The 22,397-nt window shown below is 38.2% G+C and overlaps 2 protein-coding genes across 3 annotated transcripts in view; one reads left to right on the top strand and one right to left on the bottom strand.

Moving 5' to 3' along the window:
• Positions 1–18,268, bottom strand: part of PRKN (parkin RBR E3 ubiquitin protein ligase) — a 725,918-nt gene extending 707,650 nt beyond the window's left edge. The window contains exon 1 of one of the 2 annotated variants that reach the window (XM_082048436.1): positions 18,162–18,268. In XM_082048436.1, the coding sequence (XP_081904562.1) occupies positions 18,162–18,168 (7 nt within the window). In that variant the 5' untranslated portion in view covers positions 18,169–18,268. The remainder of the gene's footprint in view (positions 1–18,161) is intronic. The other variant, XM_082048435.1, reaches the window with a different exon arrangement.
• A 317-nt stretch (positions 18,269–18,585) lies between these two features.
• PACRG (parkin coregulated) overlaps positions 18,586–22,397 on the top strand; it is a 240,529-nt gene continuing 236,717 nt past the window's right edge. Inside the window, exons 1-2 of the mRNA XM_082048438.1 lie at positions 18,586–18,676; positions 18,996–19,184. Coding sequence (XP_081904564.1) covers positions 19,038–19,184 — 147 coding nt within the window. The 5' untranslated portion in view covers positions 18,586–18,676; positions 18,996–19,037. The remainder of the gene's footprint in view (positions 18,677–18,995; positions 19,185–22,397) is intronic.

The following is a 22,397-nucleotide window of genomic DNA, read 5'->3' as shown; positions in this document are numbered from 1 at the left end:
ACACATTTTTTAATCTGCTACTACACTAACACTGGATTTAACTTGTATAAGCAATAATGTTACTTAATATAGGCTTTATGCCATCTTTTACACACATGTTAAGAAGGAAATGAAGAAAGATTCCCTTGGACCTGGTTGGCTGGGACAAAAACCTAATCCAAAGTATCACAGAATCACAGAATGTTAAGGATTGGGAGGGACCTTGAAAGATCATCTAGCCCAATCCCTCTGCCAGGGCAGGAAAATAACTGCCTATATGTATGATCAGCTTTATGACAATACACATCTATCTGTGCTCATATTTATGGGGGGGAAGGGAAAAGAGTTTAATACAAATACTTGTCATGTAGATTTGATTTTGTTATTGGGTTCTTCTGGTACAAAGCTTATGTCCTGGCTTTGAAGGCAAACACCTAGAATAGTCAATATTCTCCTATCTTGCCCAAACCTGTAAATAGGAATGAAAAAAAAAATAGGGAAAAGGATATTCTGCTTGAAGGACTGAGAAGACAAACCAATATCCCCTGTCATTTCTCAAGAGTGATGTACTTGCACACATTTGGACAATTTAGTTCCCTAAGGAAGGGTAAAACATAAAAAAAGCCTTAATTTAAAGACGAAATTGGAAGTATATACTTTTTAACTTCTAACTAATAACTTAAAGAACTTCAAAAGCACATATTACTGAAATACTTATTGAGAAATCTTTACCTAGGACAGTTTGAGAAACAAACAAAAATCCCAAGTACATGTAATCAGAACTGTACGTCCTTCATACAGCATAAGAGATTGTACCTTCCTGGTCATCTGTATGAGTTCCAGAAATACTTTAAAATTCTTTAACATCAGATGTTTAGGAAAAAAAAAAAAAAAAATGGGTTTCACAGATAGCAAGCTGTAGAAGACCAAATGACTTTGGGTGAAAAAAAAAAACCCGAGACCTGTCCGCTACGCACAAATTATAACTGATTAATATCTTCAGATGAGGCTACTCTCATAAAAAGCTATACTATGTTGCCACAAAAGGATGGCAACATTGCTTATATAAAAATCTGGTAAATACATACAGAAATTTGAGAATTCAAAATACTCAACAGTGCTAATCTTAAGTAAAATATCAGATCCTGGTAAGTTTCCACATGAAGCTCAAACTCACCCCTACCACCACCACTTCATGTATAGAATCACAGAATCATAGAATGCTAGGGACTGGAAGGGACCTCAGAAGATCATCTAGTCCAATCCCCCTGCCGGAGCACGAACACCTAGATGAGGCTACACAGGAACATGTCCAGGCGGGTTTTGATTGTTTCCAGAGAAGGAGACTCCACAACCTCCCTGGGCAGCCTGTGCCAGTGCTCTGTTACCCTCACTGAGAAGAAGTTTTTTCTCAAGTTTAAGTGGAACCTCTTATATTCCAGCTTAAGCCCATTACCCCTTGTCCTACCATTGTTTGCCACCAAGAAGAGCCTGGCTCCATCCTCGTGACATGCACCCTTTGTCTATTTATAAACATTAATAAGGTCACCCCTCAGTCTCCTCTTCTCCAAACTAAAGAGACCCAGCTCCCTCAGCCTTTCTTCATAAGGGAGGTGCTCCACTCCCTTAATCATCTTGGTTGCCCTACACTGGACTCTCTCCAGCCGTTCCCTGTCCTTCTTGAACTGAGGACCCCAGAACTGGACACAATATTCCAGGTGTGGTCTCACCAGGGCAGAGTAGAGAGGAAGGAGAACCTCTCTTGACCTACTAACCACCTCCCTTCTAATACACCCCAGGATGCCACTGGCCCACGTGGCCAAGAAGGCACTCGTGGCCACAAGGGCACATGGCCTGTGGGCACACAGCCACAATGGCCACACGGGCTGTGGAAGGGTGCTGGAGACAGGAAAAAAGCAGGAAAGAGAAAGTTCTTTTTCTAAATAATATCACTACCACAGTGGTATATGAATGGTTGTGAGTGAAGGAAAAGCTGGAAAGCATCAAGAAGGAAAACAGGTTACCACCTCCAGCCAAGAAGATACAGGGTAGAACTCTCCTTCCCAAATTCTCTGTACTCCATCACAAAGAAGTACAGATTGGGAGAACTCCACATCTTTAGCGGCAGCACTTAGAGAACAGAAAGTCTTCCTTCCTGCTTTTCACCTCCAGCAAGCAGTTTCAACTCATCCCTACCTCTGGGCTTAAATAGTCTTTAGTCTGGCCTTCCTCATCTATTATCAGAATTTTCAAACGCTTGGGTCCAACTTCTTGCAGAAGTTCAGTATTTGACAATGTGGTATTAAGAAATAAAGTATTCATGAGTGGCCTGCTGTAACTTGCATTTGGTGTCCAGCACAGACGAAGGCCAAAAGTGCAAAGCCTTAGAAGTACATGGGACTGTTTTACTGCTATGCTTTCAACATAAGAAAGGAGAAGACTCTCTTTAATGCCTGTATCAACATTCCACAGTCACATTATCTATCTACTTGTAAAGGCAAATTTTAGATTAATTGGTTCTGATTATGTTGGAGAAAACAAGGAGGGTCAGGCTTTTGGGCACTGATTCTGTATCATCTACACAATACCTATTCCCTGGTGTCTATTGTTCACTCCCTGTTCAGTAATGTATTAGCCCAGGAAGGTTGTTTTTCCTGATGTAAACCCCAAAGACAAGCGGAATTTCACTACTGCCTTACGATCAAAACAGTTGGCAAGGTTTCTCAAAAAGTCACTTATTTCTCCTGATATCTAAATCCAGCTGGGAACCAATAAAAGTGAACCAAACTTTCCTTCTGAAGAAATCTGCATTGTCTTATTTGACTACGCCAATACTGTTGAATTAACAAAGTCTAATTCTTTAGTAAAGACACATAGCAAGTAGATATGCACAACATTTTCACATAGATAAAATGAACAAAGAAAACACGCATTTATTGATTTTGTACCTTAACCCTCCTTTTGTACAAGTGGCAAAGTAAATCTAAATTCTCCCTGTGCACACAATCCTTTGTCCTCAAAGGGCTGCCTAATCATATTCACGTCTCAAAATAAAATTTCAAAAGCTGTATTCACCTGAAAACAACTACCTGACTTGTGTGTGTGTGTGGCAACTGCCTCCTAAATTGGTTTACAGCTGGCTGTCTGTTTTGTCTTAGTTCAGGAAACTTATTATAGGAACACTTCTAAAATAATACTTTTGAAATGAAATGCAAATTTACCCTGAATATTCATTCCACATAGTGATACACAAGGACATCTTAGCTCCTTACCAGAAATATATCAATAGTTCCTCTATTACCCATGAAGAGTGCTTATTTTTTTCAGCTTTACTTATACTAAAGAGAAATGCTGATTTCTTAGTATTGAAAAAATCAGGAATGGAAAACACATGTTGGAGATATTGTCACTGTCAGACAAAAGTAGGGAAATGTCAGGCTTTCAGAAGTAGAGTGCACCATGAGAAACATTGTCACTGAAAACAAATAATATCATAAACAAGCATTATTTACTAGTATTTGAGTATTACTCAACATTTTTTTAATATAAAACCCTACACAAGTGAGAAGAAAAAAAAAAATCAAACCTTAAATGTATTAATGACATGCTTTCACAAAGCTAGTGTCACAAAATGGCCTGCTCACTTTACAAGTTTCATGTCCTTCAGTCAAGTTACTACCTGGCTAAGAACCCAAATTCTCTGCAAAAGAAGTAAGTATGCAAACATACAGCAGGTGTTCACTGATTTGATACAATGCTATATTAACTGTATGGTGTATCTTTAAAGTATGTGATGTATACTTTTAAATGTGCAATTATCTTTAATTTCCTATTAATAACAAAAAGCAGTAATTAATCTCAAGATTAATTCAGAGGTGCAGTTTCATAATACCCAGGCAAAGCTACATGCACACCACAGTAGAATCAGCTTGTGTTAATGTATATGTAACTGTCAATAATTCTCAGGTACAAATGAGAGAAAGTTACAGATTGAAGCAGTTACCTGAATTCAGACAGCACAGGTAAACTTTCAGAGCAATGTTGGGATCAGCTGTGTGACTCCAATTGATATTAGTACAGGTTATACAAGTCTTGTATTTAACCCCAAAACACCTAAGGCAACAGAAACGGCCCCTCAAGTGCCTCCCCTAAGCTTCAGATGTTTGATGAGACTGATGTGGCCAAAGGACTGCACTGTACTTTAAAAATTTGAGTTTTAATGTTACTTCAGAGCAGCACTTGGTACTTTTATAGGGCTGTAATGCATTTTCATTTTACCTGTATTGAAAAAAAAGAATGAGAACAGCAGGAAAGCAGCTATTCTAAGAATGCAAGGCATAAAACGTAAACATAATGCAACAAAGAAGCAAATGAAGAAACTCTTCTTTTCCTTTATTAGAAATATGGGAAACAGATTGTGCTCATCTTGCTTAGGGCCAAGAGCCTCATTGTGTGGAATTCAGCCAGGCTCCGCCACACAGCTCACTAAGGAGTTTTGCTGTGTTAAAGAGTAAACCAGATGGGATATTTGCTTCCAACAAGATAATTCTAATGGAAGTTGTTAAAAGTACTGTAAAAGAAACTTTTCAGCTTCTCCTGCTATTTTATTGTTTACAATGAAGGCAAGCAGAATGAAAAGTAGACTACAAAAAAAAAATTACATCTCAAAACATTAATCATTAACCAATTTTAGAATTCATCTGCCTCAGAACTCTCTCTCTTTACGTAAAGCACACACCAGGTTAAAGGTAGATCTCACATAATAGCAGAGGTGGTACCAAGAAAGTACCTTAAAATTATGTAGTCAAAATACTCAACTTGAAGGTCAGCCTGGAGCTTCATACAGCTTAAAGAAAAAATATGTAACATGTCAGACTGCTACACCCAGGGCTTGGTAAGATCATACCAAACCTGGCCTGTTTGTTCAAGACCATTAAGACAACAGCTTAGATACATATTGAGCCTACTATTTCTAAGAAAGATGGTCGATCACCATACAGAAGCAAGCTTGTGCATCAGTTATCCCCAGCCAGTTTGGCAACAACTAAAAATTTACCCTTTACCATTAGAATGGGCAATAAATATTTATCTATATTTATATTTAAGGGTTTTTTAATCTTATCCTCTCAGACTTAAAACTGCTCTAAGTCTCTTTTTCTTCTTCGGGAACCAGACTTACACATTCTAAAAAGTCTTGACTTTGTCCTTCCATGTTTCTTCAATCAGTCAGAGAGCAGCTTGGAATGAAATTGATATGATTGGATAAAAGAAAATCAAATTTTTTCAACATTGAGTCTCAGTAATCTGATTATGAAGCTTTTAGTAATAGTGTAATTACTTTGAAGTTCTGAACATATGTTTCCACTGAGAGTATTCCACAGAGGACACTGTATCAGAAAAGGGAAGAAATGCAAACATAAATGTAACCAAAACATTTCAGCTCATCAAAAAAATTAAAACTGAAAGGAGAACCATATGCCAGAGATGCAACATGATGTCCAATAAGAATTACTTTTGCCTCCATCATTCGCCATCTCTTTATTTAACACCAATGAAGAAAATACAAAATACTTTTTCTATGACCTCAAAGCATACCACCAGAAACTTACAGGTTTGGTGTATCTAGAAAAGGAAAAAAAACCCACAGAAAATTACTAAGACAGAAAGTAGCTGAACACTGTTCCTTGAATTTTGAAGGAATTGCTAACCATTGCTAATGTTTCCACTGATGGAAAGGGTGTCTTAGAGAAACAGCTTGCATAATAGCCTTGAAAAGCACCACCATTTCAGTTTCTTATGATACTTACTCTTCTGAAGTTAACTAAATATCCTTAGCTCTATACATTGAAAGTTATTAAATCTGATATATTAGTTCTGACACAAGACAGTTCTATTGACTAAATTTACTAGAAAAAAAAAATCAGTGAACTAAGAGCAGAAATTCACTAAGCAAAACATTTAGAAATGCTAAACAAAAGAGAAAGAAAACTGCAGCATAAACAATATGAAAATATTGGAAAAACAAAGAAAAGGAACTAGTGGAACTATGTCATCATGCAGAAAAGCTTTACACTTTCAACAAAACAGCCATGCTGATCATCAAAACAGTGATGAAAAAAGCCAAGCGTTATCTTGTTTCTGGAGAGACAAGTTCACTTTGTTTGTGGGTTTTATATACCATAAACAATTTACAAATGTAAATGAATTTGCTTCAGTGCTCATCTATGTCATCATAAGCAAGCTTAGTATGCAAGCCTACTGTTTTATATAGTATACCAAAAAATTTCAGACATTTGTAATCACATGAATAAGCTTTCACAGACAAACTAAAGCAAATGAGGAAGTCTGACTCTAGTGAAAACAAATGTATTGTTCATACCACCTTCACAAATAACACAGCACAAACAACATGTTTTAATGGCAACTCCTCTCTAAAAAGCTGTCCTTTCATTTCCTACACATTAATATATTATAAACTTGCTGTCCGTTAAAATGCCACAGACAAGCTCTTTCCTCAATTATTATCTTTATTCATCTTTACCAGCTTGTGAAGCTCTTAATAAATCAAACCAACTTCTTTTCTTTCATATACTCACATCAGGATTGCGTATACTCCCAGTAGAAGGGTTTAGTCTTAGAGCTTGGAGACAGAGTGTGACCTCAAATCATAAGAGAATATCAATTCCCAAACACATGGAATACAAAGCACGTAAAAATATTTCTGTTGTTTTCTTAGCAAAAGATCTATGTTACAGGGACAAGTAACACACGAAAGAACTTCTGATATATATAGAAAATAAACACAAAATCTCATTGGTCAGATTTCAACAAACAGGGTTAAAAAGGAAGACATTAATGGCAAGGCACTCTGACAATGTTCATCTGATAACCAGCTTCCTTTCATCATTTCAACTTAGTTCAAACCAGCTGAGTATAGAACGTCAGTGTTCCTTAGCAAACATAACTGGAATAATGCTGAGAGGTGGGGGTTAAAAACTGTATGCAGGATCCAGGTAATTTATTTTGGAGATGTTTAATGGGCAATGGCCCATCATTACTCTTAGATGTGTGTGTCTCATCATCGTTTCCCCCCCTCCAAAGATAAATGGAGAAGAAGATAATGGCATATAATATCACAATGTCAGAGGTCATCAGAGGGAATGAAAGCTTTAAAATAGTTTGAGAGTCAGAGTTTAAAAATATTCCTCCCTTGAGATTGTTAGCATGAATAGAGGTATTAATTTCCGCAGACAGCCTCAAATGGTTCCAAAGTCCAAGAGAATGCTTTTGCTGTAAAAATTTAATTGCTTAGAGGTAACAAAGCAGGAAAACAGTTAACATGGTTAATTTCTCTGAAGCATATAATTTACAATGCCACTTCTTTTGGATGAAGAAATCGCTAAATATTTTATGGCTCACCCATGATAGGCATGTAGCCTCTATAAAAAAAGACATCACTGAAATGTCCTACATAAAGCTACTGTGTACTTAATGCATCATAATTGTGACAAGTTATTTACTGAACTCTTTGGACTGAATTCATGAGAATTCATTAATCAGACTGTTTTCTTCAGAAAATAAGCATATTTACCAGCACAAATACCAGCTACCACTGTACAAACTTCTCAAGGGCATGAAATAAAAGCCAGTCTCACAATTACCTGTTCATTAATTTCTACCCTTAGGATTGCTGAACTCAAATTTAATATTTGACTAATGGCTGAAGAACTTAAGTGTTTCTTCTTGTCTCTTGTCATTTTAACAGAGATTTTGTAATAATGTGGCAAATATCTCACAGGTATTTTCATATCCCTCAAAGAAAAACTTTTGTGCTACAATTTCTCCTGGGTTAAACATTAACAATACTAATGTAGACCTGAACATGCTTATTGAGAAAAGTGATTCGACACAAGAGTTACTGCTTAAAAGCCCGTTTAGTATTATCAGGCAGACTTCAGTCTGCCTCAGAAAGTGCACAGCAATGAACTAATTCTTTCTCCATCTTGTCCAGCTGCAGGAATAACAGAGGGTACTAATGGCTTTTTCTACAACAGATAAATCTGATGGATTTTTATCCTTATTTTTTAAAGCCATCACCTTTCTTCTCCATTTGCACTGATCAAAATACAAAGGGACAGGGAGAGGCCCAAGATACAACATTAGGAATCTGAAATATAGATACTAAAGAAAATAATTTACTGTATTAAAATTTAGTTACTTAATGATTAAGTTGTCATAAAACAAACATTTGCAAGATGCCACACACTGTAATTCAGAAATCATGTATTGTGCAATAATTGACAATTACATAATTAAAGCTTGCCTGCTAATTATCTCCAAACCAACCTTTGTAGTGGCATTTTGTGAATTCTGGGTATATAGCCGCATATTTCTAACACTTCCATTTTTCCTTCTTTTAATGGAAAACTTCACACATCACCGGCTGCATTTTGTGTTACAAATTGTTTTTCAGTCCAATGATATTTATGTACACTGCATCATAAAAAAATCATTCAATAATGAAAATTATTGAAAAGAATGAACTGTATCTCTTTTACATACACCTGTTTGGCAAAGTAACAAGATTTCCACTAATAGTTTTACTCTCCCTTGGGCTTCTACTAAATACTGTAACTTGGAAAAAACTGCACCATTCTCAGTATCATTTGCTTCTGCGGCCTGACAACTAACACAGTAGGCAGTTACATGTATGCTAGCCCAATTAATTTATTTCAGTAAATGGGGATATATATGTTCATAACTAAGAAAGCTACTCCACCTCTTGAGGCAATGTTATCAAAACATAATCCAATAATGACTTTGGCTTTCAATGTATCTACAAAAGACACATACTTTACTTGGGCAGGGACTCCTAACCAGTAGCATTTGCTATTATGAATTCCAAAATATTCTTTAAATTTCCATATTTGTTAGCATAAGCCTTTTCCTAATTGTTCCTGTAAGTGCAATTTGAAATTCTTAATTTTATTCTCATCACACAGATAAACTGGACCAAATGTTTTGGCAACCGATACTATATTTACACATTATGTATGCAAGAATTTATCTTTCCTACTACAAAAGCTGTAATCAGTTTATCTTTCTTTATCACTCAGAAAAAGAAGATAGGAATTTAAATATAATCTTCTCCTTTATAATATCTTTTGTCCAAAATGGACAGAAAGGACTTTGCCAGCTCTAGATATGTTCCCAACGTCAGCAGGAGCTGAGTGCACTCTGCAACAACAGAGGGTGAAGATGCATAAGAAGAACTAAATACAAGGATGACTAAACAGATCAAGAAGCACCCAGCTAAAACTATTTAGTGACATTTTTGCTATCTCCTTCTGCATTGTCTGTTTATCTTGAGCGGATGTGTTCACTAAGCCCTTCTTTGAGCATGATACCCAGCAAAAAACAGCCAGTTTTTTTTCTGCAAGAGCAAGTTGAATTAGTTCGACAGTAAAACTAGTAATATGGTCACAGTGAGAGGAATGAGGCAGGATGCAGAGATGGCAGCAGAGAATGGAAGGGAGGAGTAACAGAAAAACAAACGGTAGAAAAACCTTTTCATGACTGAATCAGCTAAATCAGAAGTCACACAACTCAAACCTGTCACAACAATAGTTATGCACAACACAGAGTCAGATCTTAAATTAACATACATTCATTCGCCATTCTATTAACAGATATACCACTAGGTAACCACATAACACAGAAAATGATGGGGATTTTAGCAATGGGAGATAATTTTAAGAAACTACCAGATCATTATTCTATCTGTAGGCCCCTATCTGAAAGGCTCAAAAAACTGCATCAGAACATACTAGGCCACTGATTAATTAGCCCCCAATGTGTCTTAATGTTACAATACTGTTATTTTGTGGCCATTTAAAAACAAGGAAACAAACAAAAAAAAACTGTCCCCCCTCCCCCAACAAACACACATTTTCCTCCCCCCTTGCTGCTTTTCTTTCGAAAATAAATCCAAGCTGAAAGTCTTCACATCCTTCTTCAAGGAAACAAAGAAATGCAGAATGCTCATGTATATCTACCAGAAATCAGATGTCTTTTGAAGATAACTTATTTCATATGATACTAACTTTCTAAAAGCCTGCTGAGAAAATAATTTAAAAAAGGAATTTGGATGAAAATAATCAATAAAATATAAATCCAGTGAAACACACATTTCATGATGCTGTTCTGTACAGGCAGTACAATACAGTTACCCTAGCAGAAGACAAAAAGGCTCAATGCAACCCCAGCAAAATCAGTCATGCACATGTGAGTAGTCTTCAATATTATGAGATTTAGGTTTTGTTTAATCAAGTTAACCATTGGAAAGATTATTCCACATGTTCATAAAGTAAGTGTAATAATGATCTACAACTCAAACCACTATTCCAGTGAAAATTATGTATTGTAGTGGAGCTACACATAGCATTACACAAACCAACACAGAACACGAAGATTACAACAACAAAAGAAAGCAAGCCAAATTATAGCATGAGATCATTAAAGTACCTAAATAGACAATCCCCAAAATACTCTTCCTTTGGTTGCTAAGCTGGCACCATTATTTTCTAGTCCAAATTCATTCAGGGAAATTCTCAAAGAGTTTATTGTCATTTTGCTTGCTCGAGGTTATTTTCATAACAATGAGAAACAGAAATGTTTATGCAGAAAGATTACCAACACACTGATAAAGAGTGCAACACAGGAGTTATCGGTCATCCAGACAGCCAACACTTTTACCCATGCTCCCATCCTCCCTTAACTTGATTACTGCTGTATGAATCGTATTTCACTGTTAAAGCCCTTCACAACATGACTCTGCTACCACCTTCATCTCTCATTCACTACAGAAATGCTGACCTGCCCGTCTTCTACATTTTTAAAACAGTTCAGGGCCTTCCCCCCTGCTTTTTGTTCAAGAGATATTCCTGAAAAAATCCATGAAGCTGATCCAATATTTTCCTTCAAATTCAGTTTTAATCTTTTTTCTCCTGTAATAGCTACTAAACACTCAATAACATGTTTTCAGGAAGGTAATATTATTGCCAATATTGACTAAGAAATAGCTCAGCCAATCCAATTGTGGATTGTCACTTCCCTTGCACCAACACTGTTTCTCAGCTGAACCAATGGTAAGCAAAACAACCTACCACACAGAAAACCCAAAACAAACAAAAAAAACCAGCAACAAAACAAAAAACCACAACCAAACAAAAAACCCCACACAAAACACACAAACTACAGAAACTAAAAACCTCCCATGCCCCTTTGGAGGGTTTTTGACAACCCAGGTCACTCAAACAGCTCACTCTGAAGTCAAATGTATATCTGTACCAGCTCAAGGAATACCCTGCCGTTTAGTAAGGGGGAAGGGAGGGCATCAAAACATTCTCCTTTAGGTGGCAATCAGCTCCACCACACACCACAGTTTGTTACTCAGCAATTTAATGGGTCAAGCAATGAAATAGGGCTAAGGGATGTCCCTTTAGTCACACCTACATAATGTTCATGTCACCATGCTGGGAATGAACTCAGTGAATTGACCCAGACTACAAAGAAACTATTTCTTCTGGATCATTTTTTGACTTCACAGTATGCCTGAAAAGTAGGTTACTCTGCTGCAAAGGACAGATTAGTTTGCTGGTGTAAGGGCAGGAATCAGTAGTGTCCAGCAAGAGAAGCAGCAATACCTAAAGACATCATTGTTGTAGCATAATTTTTAATACAAAAAACAAAGCCTCTATGTTTTAAGTATACATATTAATTTTCATTCATCTCCTGTGTTATACCTACAATATTTAACACAGGTATTGGGGGGTTCTTTTATGTATTTATAAAACTCTCAGGTACTGTGGTGCTCAAATAAAATGTTTAAATGCCTGGAATAATTGCTTATTAAAATAGCATATTCATATGGTGAATCTACAACTTGGATTTTTTTGATTGTTTGGTGGCAGTTTTGTTTGTGGGTTTTGTTGTGTGGTGGGTACCCGCCCCCCCCCCCTTTTTTTTTTGTTTGTTGTGGTTTGTTTGCTTCCTCTAACACATAAAATAGAAGCATTTCAAGGAATTGTTTATCAATTGTGTATATTGCTGAGCAATGTTGATGGGTTTTTTTACCTTGTTTGAAAATATATTCCCATAGTCTAATTTTAAAATTGTTGGATTTTTGGAGGAGGAATAGTTTGAGAAACAACTATATACCGAATTTAGACATTTATTTTGCCTTTTAATTAAATATTTCAGAAGCCTACTTAATCCTGCCATCTAAAAACAAAACAAAGAAAAAGAAAAAACACACACACACACAAAAAAAATGGAAAGCTATTAAAGTTACAGAACTGCTAGCTTCCTATAGCAATAAACTAGTAAGAATAATATAAAATCTTAAATAGCATTAGACCATGTTAGCCTTGCCTCTTCTTGGCTTAACACACAGTGAAACAGATTTAATTTTTATAAATAAAAGGGCAACATTATTGGGACAAGGTACCAACATTAAAGCTATATGCTGTTAGACAGCTGCACAAAGGGTTACTTGCTGTCTCTGACTAGCTCTTGAAGTCACATTCCCTGTTACAATGTTAAACGTCTTGACCACAGGACAGAAATTACCAACACTGCATCAAATTATAGAGCTATAAACTTTTGCTGCTGAAAAATTTGTCTTACCAAATTAACTTAGGTACACAAGCCTCTAGGAAGTTTTTGTCCAGCTCTTGTCAATGCACAAAGACTATCTTGTATCATCTTCAAAATACCACCCACGTATTACACATTCTGACCAATCTGTCTTCCTGATGCTGATACCAATATAGAAGAAGTGTGAATGGGAAACCAGAATGCTATGAGGTCAACTGATGTCTTTCAAGTGCTTACTTAAAAATAAGCCCTCAGCTTGATTAAATCCCCATATTTAGGTGACCACCTTTATTTTATACTTTAAAGCAAATAAACCACAACAAAACCAAGCAGACCACAAGCTCTTATTATTACCTATATGTTTTCTTTCCAAAGTAAGTTACCTCTAATGATTTTCTGCAATTGTTAATTAAAAAACTTTAGTGAAAATTAACAGCTTAAGTTAACCAAAAAGTATTTTGTGAAAAAGATTTTACGTATGAAATGCACTATCAATTCCATGCTCCATTTCTAAACATATATTTAAATATAAATGCCAACATTTCCTTATGTCTTTTACTTCATGACTATATCATTAGTTAACATTGATTTCTATCTCGTCTTTTGGTGGTAGAAGACTATTGTCTCTAAAGTTATCATCAATAACCATCCTAAAATAACAAGAAGCTGTAGGTAAGCTATCTGTGGAATACATTTCAGAAACACTTCAGGCCCTGTTCTGTATTTTTCATGGGTCCTCACAAAAGCTCTCCAACATGTCAACAGAGCACAACGAAGACCTCCTTCCAAAGTAGCAGAACTATGACACCAGTGAGAGCAAACAAGCACAGCGCAATGCATCTGCATCAATGTTGTACTGAGTTTATCTATCAGACTTTACAGTGTTCAGCAAGTTTAAAAAGAAGTAAATAAAAGACTAAAATTACGTAACACTGTCATACATTGTCATACACATAAGCCTGTGTTTATAACAAAAATTAAAATACAAATGACCTAATGTTGAGATCTTAAGTATAAACACTTTTTCTGCTCTGACCAAGGCAGAAAAATGCAATCTAGTATTTTAATAATGTCACCTGTATAAAATAATAAGAAAATGTCATCTTTCAAATATTGAAATAGATTAAAAAGTTTTAAGAATCTGTGAAACAAATTCCTGAAAATGTCTAGACAAATGGCTAAACTAATGATCACTTTTTTCCAACAGAGCTTAATTTTCAGCTTTTTCCCAAATCTAAATGTCAAATTTTAAGCATATTAATACTGCAAGTACCAGTCTTAACCTTCAGCTCATGATCTAAACACAGGTCTTTCACTCTACTGTAAAGCTAGTGCAGCTTAAAAATTGTGCCCTCTATGCACAACTCCAGTGAGTTTCTGCTGCTATCCGAAAATCTAAGCATAAACTGCCTGGGGCTACTCTCTGTACTTTAAATCCAAAATATAACAGTTAAGCTGTTTGAGAACCTACAGGCATGTCAGTATCATCAAAAACAGTACATTAAAACAGTTGTAACATTATGCAAAGTGTGCAAGTTTTCGTACCTTATCAGTTCTGGCACAGGTACCTCAGAGACACTATGAGGACAGAATTTACAATAAGTAATCAAATATTATTTTCTGCCAAAACTTCAGGTTTGGTTAAGATTTCATCCAAGATTTTTGCTTTGTTCTTGACCACAACAGAGTAAGCTCTGCATATCAACACAGCTAGCATTATTTAGGGCACCCAACTGCTGGAGGCTGCAAAACAACCCTAGAAGATTATCTTAATCACGGCTTTGTGTCAAAGCAACAGTCTTGTTCAGGTAAAAAAGGCACTGCGAGGAGTTACCAGCAGACCCTACCAGCCACAAACGCTGAAAATGTGCTCTCAAGCCACCTAACCAGCCCGGCATCACAAGAGATGGAGAAAGCAGGTGGTGACAACTCCAGCCAGTGCTCATCAGCCTCTAGGTTGATCACTTTTCTCTCTATTAGACGTGAGTTACCATTAACGTCATGCTTCCTAAGTTTTCTTACCTGCACTGCTGAAAAGCTTTGAATTAGCTGCAACAGGCATTTCCACTGACGCACAACAAAGCTACTAGGAAACTATATGTAAATTCAGAAAAAAAATGGGGGATAGGAAGCAAAGTGACAAAGAAAGACAAATCTGGAAACAGGACATGAAGTCTTTAAGTTTCAGGTAAATGGTAGTACAGAAGTTATCCACAGAAATTCACAGTAAACTTCATTGAAGACTGGCTGACAAAAGATAATGAGGTATGACACAGGTCCTTCAAGCAGTGGCTATTCAGTTCATTTAACTTTCATCACTGTTACAAAGATGGAAAGCAACATGAATTTGACTCCCCAGTGGCAAGTAATTTACGCAAGGATTTCTGTCTTGCATCAATCAGAATACACACATACAGTATTTTCTGGCCCAAATAAAAAAAACACTATCTTAAACATTCCTTCATTTATATAATTGTCTTTTTCATTATTAAATTAAAATTAAATAATTTTATATAGAAGAGTTTCCCGAAATGCTTAAGTAAGCCCTTGAGTAAGCAGTGTAAATAAACTGTAACTTTAAAAAAAAAAAAAAAGCAATATATGCATAACTGAAAGGACCACTAAGGAATCATTCTGGCAACTCAAAAGCAAAGCACATTACAGAACAATCTTCTAAAAGCATTCATAAAAGCAAGAGCCACCATTTACCTTGATAAATACTTTTAAAGGTTTACCCTAAAATTAGAATTCCAGAAGCATTCATGAATTTCGTGTAATGCAATGCACGTGTCAGCTGCCATGCACTTTCCAGATATATTTGTCCACAGAATTTCTACACAAATGAACCGTTACATAATTAACTTGCTGTTATGATATTCTAAAAGCAGATGTCACACAGATGAAAATAAACACAGTTACATATTTTGAAGGCTTCCCACAGGGAATAACCTCCTAATGAAAATAAGCATATATGATTTTTTTTTCCCCGAGGTAACACATTAGCACTCAGAAATCCATTTATAAGCAAATCTTTCTCCACAAATTTCTGTTCAGAAAATAAAAACCAACGAAGAAGGAGAATGTAGTAAGAAACAGGACAGGAAATTATATGAAGACTATTAAAAGCCAGCTATACAGGTCAATTATCTAAGCTCTTCTGGAACAACAGGTGTTATGGAAAGAAGTCTTCCTCAGCAAACTATCTTTAAAAAATTCATGGGAGAAAGGGGAAATAAAAAGTTCAAAGAAACACAAGCGTGGTCAAACACTTGGAAGAAGATGGAGTCAAAAGGTTTTTCACTGGACAAAAAGAGTAAAACCAGAGAAGAACATGAAAAAAAATATTAATACTAACATGTTTATCAAGTTTGTTCTCCCTATTTCACAGCACGAGAACAAAAGGACCTAAAAAGAAAGTACAAAATAGGAAACTAAAAATCAGAGGAATTGTCATGTGTTGCACAACTATATGGTCGAATCCTTTGCCACAAGAACACATGAGGAGATAAGGTACTTCCAGAGATATGAAACTGCAAAACATTTTGGAAAATATACCATATACTTCACAGGATAACTCTTTCTGGCCAAAAAATTGGGTACAGATCACACAAATTATTTCATCCTTGCCTTCCTGCTCCCAATTTTGCTATGGTATTCCCAGTTCATAAGTGTTTAGAGAAGACTTTTCAGAAAGCAGGAAATCAGACTAGGTCTCGACATCATACACTTTCAAGACAGTTATTTTCTTTTCAGCACTTTTTTTCACTAAAATAAAAGGTTGCTGTTTAAATTATTTAAGGTGGGAAATCCTGTAAAGCTGTGCTTCTGAATTTGCAACTAATTGGTATATTTAATAATCAATATTCACAAATATTTTCATCTGCCACAGTGAAAATAAAATCACAGTTCCTCCATCATATAAATATTAATGTACAGTGAGTAAACATATAGATTTCAGTATGAGGACCAGAGGCATTAACTCTCTAACCACATGGGTAGTGGTTATGCACACTAAACTTTTCTAAAGCATTCAAAAGCAAACACAGATTGCAGCTCTGTAAACATAATGTATTTTATATAGTATAGCAAGACATCGAATCCACAGAGGAGGTAACATTGAAAATGAAAGATATATCTGACCCTCTGTGCTTTCCTTAAGCCAAGCCTTTAATTCAAGATCTCTGCTACATAAGAAAAAAAAAAAAAAAATAGTCCAAATGACAAGAAAACCCAGTAAGGTCCCTCAACTCAGAAGACAGGATTTACATAAACATTTATACAGAAAATAATTCTTAAATAACTACTTTTAACTTTCTTTTTAGCTTTTGCAAAGCTGAAATAAAAGGAACGCTACCCAAATATTTGAGTTCATATACCACTAAGAAAAAAGCATGCCTAGTTGAAAGACCCATAGGATTCTTGGATAGTTTTGAAATTTTTAATTTAAAACCAATAAATATTTTGACAACAAACTACAAGCTATCCGATTTGATCAGGTCTTACACAGACAACAACTTTGATACCTACACTGAAGATGAAACAAACAGCAAGCCTGAGCAAGGCAAGGAATTGCCATAAGAGCATCTACTACATTTTATAGCTTTTACTTAAAATTATTTACAAAATTTAGAAAGTGAAAACAAGCTGAAATGTGTAATGAGAAACAACGACTACAAAACAGACTCTGTAACTTTCGGATTATCCAGGCATGGATTCATCTCACACACACAAAAAAATCAACCAAAACCAAACCACACACAGAAAAAAAAACACCACTGAAACAAGTGATTGACATGTCGTACCATCACTGTTCCACGGGTACAGAAAGCAACTCAAGGACGAAACGGCCAAACTGTCAAGGTGATTAGGCCCAAGGTGCTGCTTTTTCAGATCACTGCGAGTACCATGCCAGACCAATGACACAGATACATACTAGGCAAGGCCACAAAGGTTCACAAGTCACAGAAACCTTGCCCGACAGTATTTACAATCGATACACTGAGGGGCAATAGAACGTAATTCAAAAGTGACCTCAAATACAAGCCCCGGGCTGGCCGGTGGTGGGTCACCTCCCGTTAGAGGGGTAAAAGAGAGAGCATTGACCCCTGAGCACTTCGACCCCAAGTCCTCTGCACGGCCCCGCCAAAAACACGAAGGGCTTTAACCAGAGGCGCGCTAACGAAGGCGAGGACACAGCCCAGCCGGCTCACCCCGCTCCGGACCGGCGCCCCTGGGGCCGCGGCCACCGGGCGCCGCGCAGTGCCGGCTCATCACGACGGCGACCCCCCGGGGCGGTGACCGCGGTCACCCACCACCACCCGCAGCGGAGTCCGAGGCGCCCCACTCCGCCGAGGCACTAGGGGAAGCGCCGCGGGCGGCCGGGCTAGGGGGAACTGAGGAACAACTGAGAGGGAACCAAGCTAGCCCACGCCGCCCCCCGTGGCCGTCGCATCAGTGGCTGCCGCGCTAAGGAAGAGCGGGGGGGGCAGGAAAGGGCGGAACTGCATCCGGGCTCGCTTACTCACCTATCATGGCGGCGACGCGGGAGAAGGAGAAGGGCGGCGCGCGCACGCACCGGTGCCGGCCGCACCCGCCTCTCGAGCGCTTCGCTGCAGTCCTCAGCGCCGAGCGGCTGGGCTGGCTGGCGGCGTTACTCCGCATGCGCCCCAAGGAGCGCGGTGTCCTCTGGGTAACGTAGTTCTCGCCTCACACCGCCCAGCTCTCCCCACGTGATTGCCTTTCCCCTTCTCCGCCCCCGCGTTAATTGATCCCCGTTAATTGATGCCGCGGGACGGGGTGCCTGCCCGCTTTTCGGCGCACCTGCGTGCGGGCTGCACGTGGCAGCGGTTTGGCGCCGGTGTCTCGTCGGTTAAGCGCGTGCTTCCTCCGCACACCCAGTCCCCGCCGGCACAGCGCCCGGCTGTTGACGCGTTGCCTAGTGACGGGCGCGAGGCCGGGGACGCGTGCTAGCGCCGGCAGCCGCCAGTGCTGCTCCGCCCGTAACGACCCCGCCGAGGGGCCCCGGCGGGTGGCGCAGGGGGTGAGGCGAGAGGGGCGGGTGCGGGACACGGGCAGGTGGAGTGGCAAAGGGTCCCATAGCGGGCCAAGAAGTGCAGGAGCTGATGAAGGGCTGGGAACCGAGGAGCGGGAGCGGTGAGGAGAAGCGGGACCAGCTGTGATGCTGAAGGGGGAGAGCGAGGGAGAAGGAACGAGGCGGAGACGAGGAGGCCTGTCAGGGACAGGGAAGGTGCGGGAGGGGTGTGTGGGTGTCCCTGGTTGGGAAGGGAACAGAGGTAGACCTACTGTGTTTTCCAGCTTATTGGGGCGGTGCATTGACGTACGTTTGTTTGTTTTTCCAGTCTGTATTTTGCCTCTTGCCGGTCGCGGCCGCTGGTGGGGAGATGGTAGTGGAGAAAGAGGGCGCAAGCCCCTCCAAGTCCGTAGGTGACAGGTGCCCCCAGCAGCAGGAGCCATCGGGGCAAGAGAAGAAAAACAAGCAGCTGGTTGCCGAGGGATTCACTATTAAAGCCATGATGAAAAACGCTGTGGTATGTTTGCTGTTAGTATAGAAGTGATGTAAATTAGTTTACTTTCACGTGTCCAGGAAGCATAGTGAGTTAGAGCTGGGGATAAAGCATGTCAGGAAGGTGCGTGAGTTGCTTAAGCTTTATCTGGAGTTTGCTGGTTGCTGAAATTGCCTTCAGGCTTTACAGAAGTTTTATCATAAGGTAAATGCCAGTGCCTGTGGAGATTGTGATGCTTTGCCTTGAAGAGTATTGCTTTGGTACCACAATTTTTCTGTATTGTTTTGTACTGGCAATGCACATTCTATTAAACTGTCAGTTTATAGAATTGTGCGCAAGGCTTCCTACCTTGCATTTAGCAAAATGCTGTCAAATGATACTGTAGTATTATTTGAAAGTGTTTTCATATAGTGGCACAGTGTGGTATAAATTTGATGTGAATATCACATGGGATGGCAAAGATCTGGAAAATAGGTTCATTTTAAAAATAAGCTTAAAAAAGAATAAAACGCTTCCACATGGTACAGGCAAACACTGAATGGGAAACAAACATTAGTTCCCCATCTCATAGTTCAAAGACAAAGAGGATCCAGCAAGCTTCACTTTCAGTAATAGTCCTAATTTCTAATGAATTTAGAGACTGGAAGTACTAGGCCTTTCAAATTGCTTTAAATTGTTTTATTTGTCTACTTTAGTCCAATTTTAAACATAAAAAAGCTTCAGCTTTTCATTCAACATGTAAGTATATGAGCTACTATGAGCACACATCTCTGCTTAAACTCCTTAATTGTATTTTTTTTTATTTGGACACAATTCAAGGTGTTAGCAAAGTCTTGTTTTCTCAAGGTTTTTATAATTTCATATATTCTTCTGAGCACAGTTATGAAATACATTATTTCCCTTGTTCTGCTGAAACAGTCTTCCTGTTGCAGTCTTTCTGGACTTGTGATCTGTAAGAGCATCCTCTTAAAAACACAAACAAATCCATCTTTAAACAAATCTTAAAGGGAGTAGAAATTGTCTACATTAAAAACTTTATCCATTCTAGTAAAACTTTGTTTTAAAGCTTGTTTGGTTTGTTTGTTTTTAGTTCCAGAGATATGTGGAATAGACTATAACACTTCAGTGAGTTTAAGGACTGATTTTTAAGAGACTTTTCTCTGGAAAAAAAAATCAAGTAATTGATATTTGCATGTATTTGTTTACACCTTATATGTAAAAGATGCTTGATCTTGTCTAGAAGAATCAGCAGTTTCAGTGGAGTTTGATAAATATATATTTAATTTTAAAAAGCATTGAATTCTGAACATAACCAGCTATGAGTTTAATCAAAATTTAGGTTTTATTTTAAATATTATAGAGTTTTAACTTCTATGGCTGCAATTTTAACTTCCTAAACTTTAGCAGAATGTTAAATTGTGGTACAGTCATTAAGCAACAGCAGACAGGTAAATCTGCTGCCTTTGGAGCTACTAATTGAATCACAGAATGATGGTTTTGTGGCATGGACACCAGGAGATCATCTGACCCAACTTCCTATTTGAAGTGGGCCTGTCACTAGCAATAGATCAGGTCAATCATGGGTTTCCCTGGCTAAGCTGTGAAACCCTCCAACATCATCACAGATTCCTTCTCCTCTCTGGGCAACCTGTTCTGTGGCTGCCCTGCCTTCCCGCCCCTCTCCATGCTCCCTCAGTGTCCTGTCGAATGTAGGGTTTACAGTGTTCTGACCTGCTCTACAGATTCTGCTCATAACTGGGTTAGATGCCCTGAAACTCTTAGAGGTCCTGCAAGATTCGTAATGCCAGGGCTGTATTTTGCAAAAGCTCTGAGTGAGGACAGGCAGCCACTGGAATAATTTTCCAAGGGTCAGTGTGCAAAAAAAAACAGGATAGAGTAAGGAATATCTCACTGCCACTCTGTCTCTGCAGAAGCAGGTGTCTCTTTTTGCTTTTCCAACAACTGGTTAAATGGTGCTTCAGATTTATTAAGTACTCACTTGTCAGAGTTTGACATCATTGACGAAGTTCTCACAGAAGGCTTTGGAGTTGAGTGGAGGGTTGAAAGCACAGCAGGCAAATGTAGTTAAGACATGATAATTCTTTTTGTTAACAGCATGACAAGGCACAGGGTTGTCAGCAGCATGTTCAGCATCTCCAGGTCAAATAATTAGATACAGATTAATTGCTTTGGTGCAAGCATGCAGTGAGTCTTAAACTGAGCAGAGTCTAACATATTACCATTATGCATATATGGCTGCAAATAGTAAAGGTTCCAGAATTCTTCGATGTTGGTTGTGCCAAGAGTGTTTTACTAAGCCATTTTTCAGGAAAGCTGTTAGATGAAGTTTTCTTCCCAAGTCTGCTTTCATAGCCAATATTAATTATAGAAATTAAGTACACACAATATTCAAGATTTCTCTCAGCTGTGGCTAAATCTAACATTTACTTACCGAAATACATCGCTTAACAAATATTCACCAAAACAAAATTGTTCCTGAACTGAACAAAGTGTTTTGCTCTATGTTATTCCAAAACTGTAAATTCATGCAGCAGTTCAGATTAAGAGCAAGATTTGATAAAGGTCTTCTACACTAACGAGCTAGATACTGTGACATTTACATTTTAATTGTTTTGTCCTCCAAGTGGAATCAAGAATGCCATGTTATATGTTCATAATTCATAAATACTGTGTGAGTAGAAATAGGAATATAATTAAAAATTCATATACAGACTAGCAAGTAGAAAAGTGTCTGTACATGCATGTGGACAGCAGGAAGATACCTCTATTCGCTTCTGATCCTCTCCAAATGGTTGTTTTTCCTATTTTCTGCTGTACATGAGTGAATACAGTGTTAGTGCCCCCCTTTTCTGTAATAAACTAGAGGTAAAAGCACTTTTTCAAGGAGAAGATTAATTTTATTGTTTAAAGGGAACTCTAGAAAGAGAATTCCAGTCTATCTCCCAACTTTTAAAAGATTATTGCTGGCGAGAGAGGTCAAGGACAGCAAAAAGAACTTTTTCAAATACATACCAGATAAAACTAATACCAGAGGCAATGTAGGCCCACTGATGAATGGGGTGGGTCCCCTGGTGGCAGAAGATACAGAGAAGGCAGAATTACTGAATGCCTTCTTTGTCTCTGTCTACTCTGCCGGAGGCTGTCCTGGGAGCCCTGTACCCCTGAGACCCCGGATGAAGCCAGGTCAATGGAGGAGTTTGCTTTAGTCGATGAGGA

Source organism: Streptopelia decaocto, assembly GCF_964273445.1.
Source record: "Streptopelia decaocto genome assembly, chromosome: 3".
In the NCBI taxonomy this organism is placed as follows: domain Eukaryota; kingdom Metazoa; phylum Chordata; class Aves; order Columbiformes; family Columbidae; genus Streptopelia; species Streptopelia decaocto.
The sequence above is the reverse complement of the archived record's forward strand: the minus strand, read 5'-3'. Positions and strand labels throughout refer to the sequence as shown.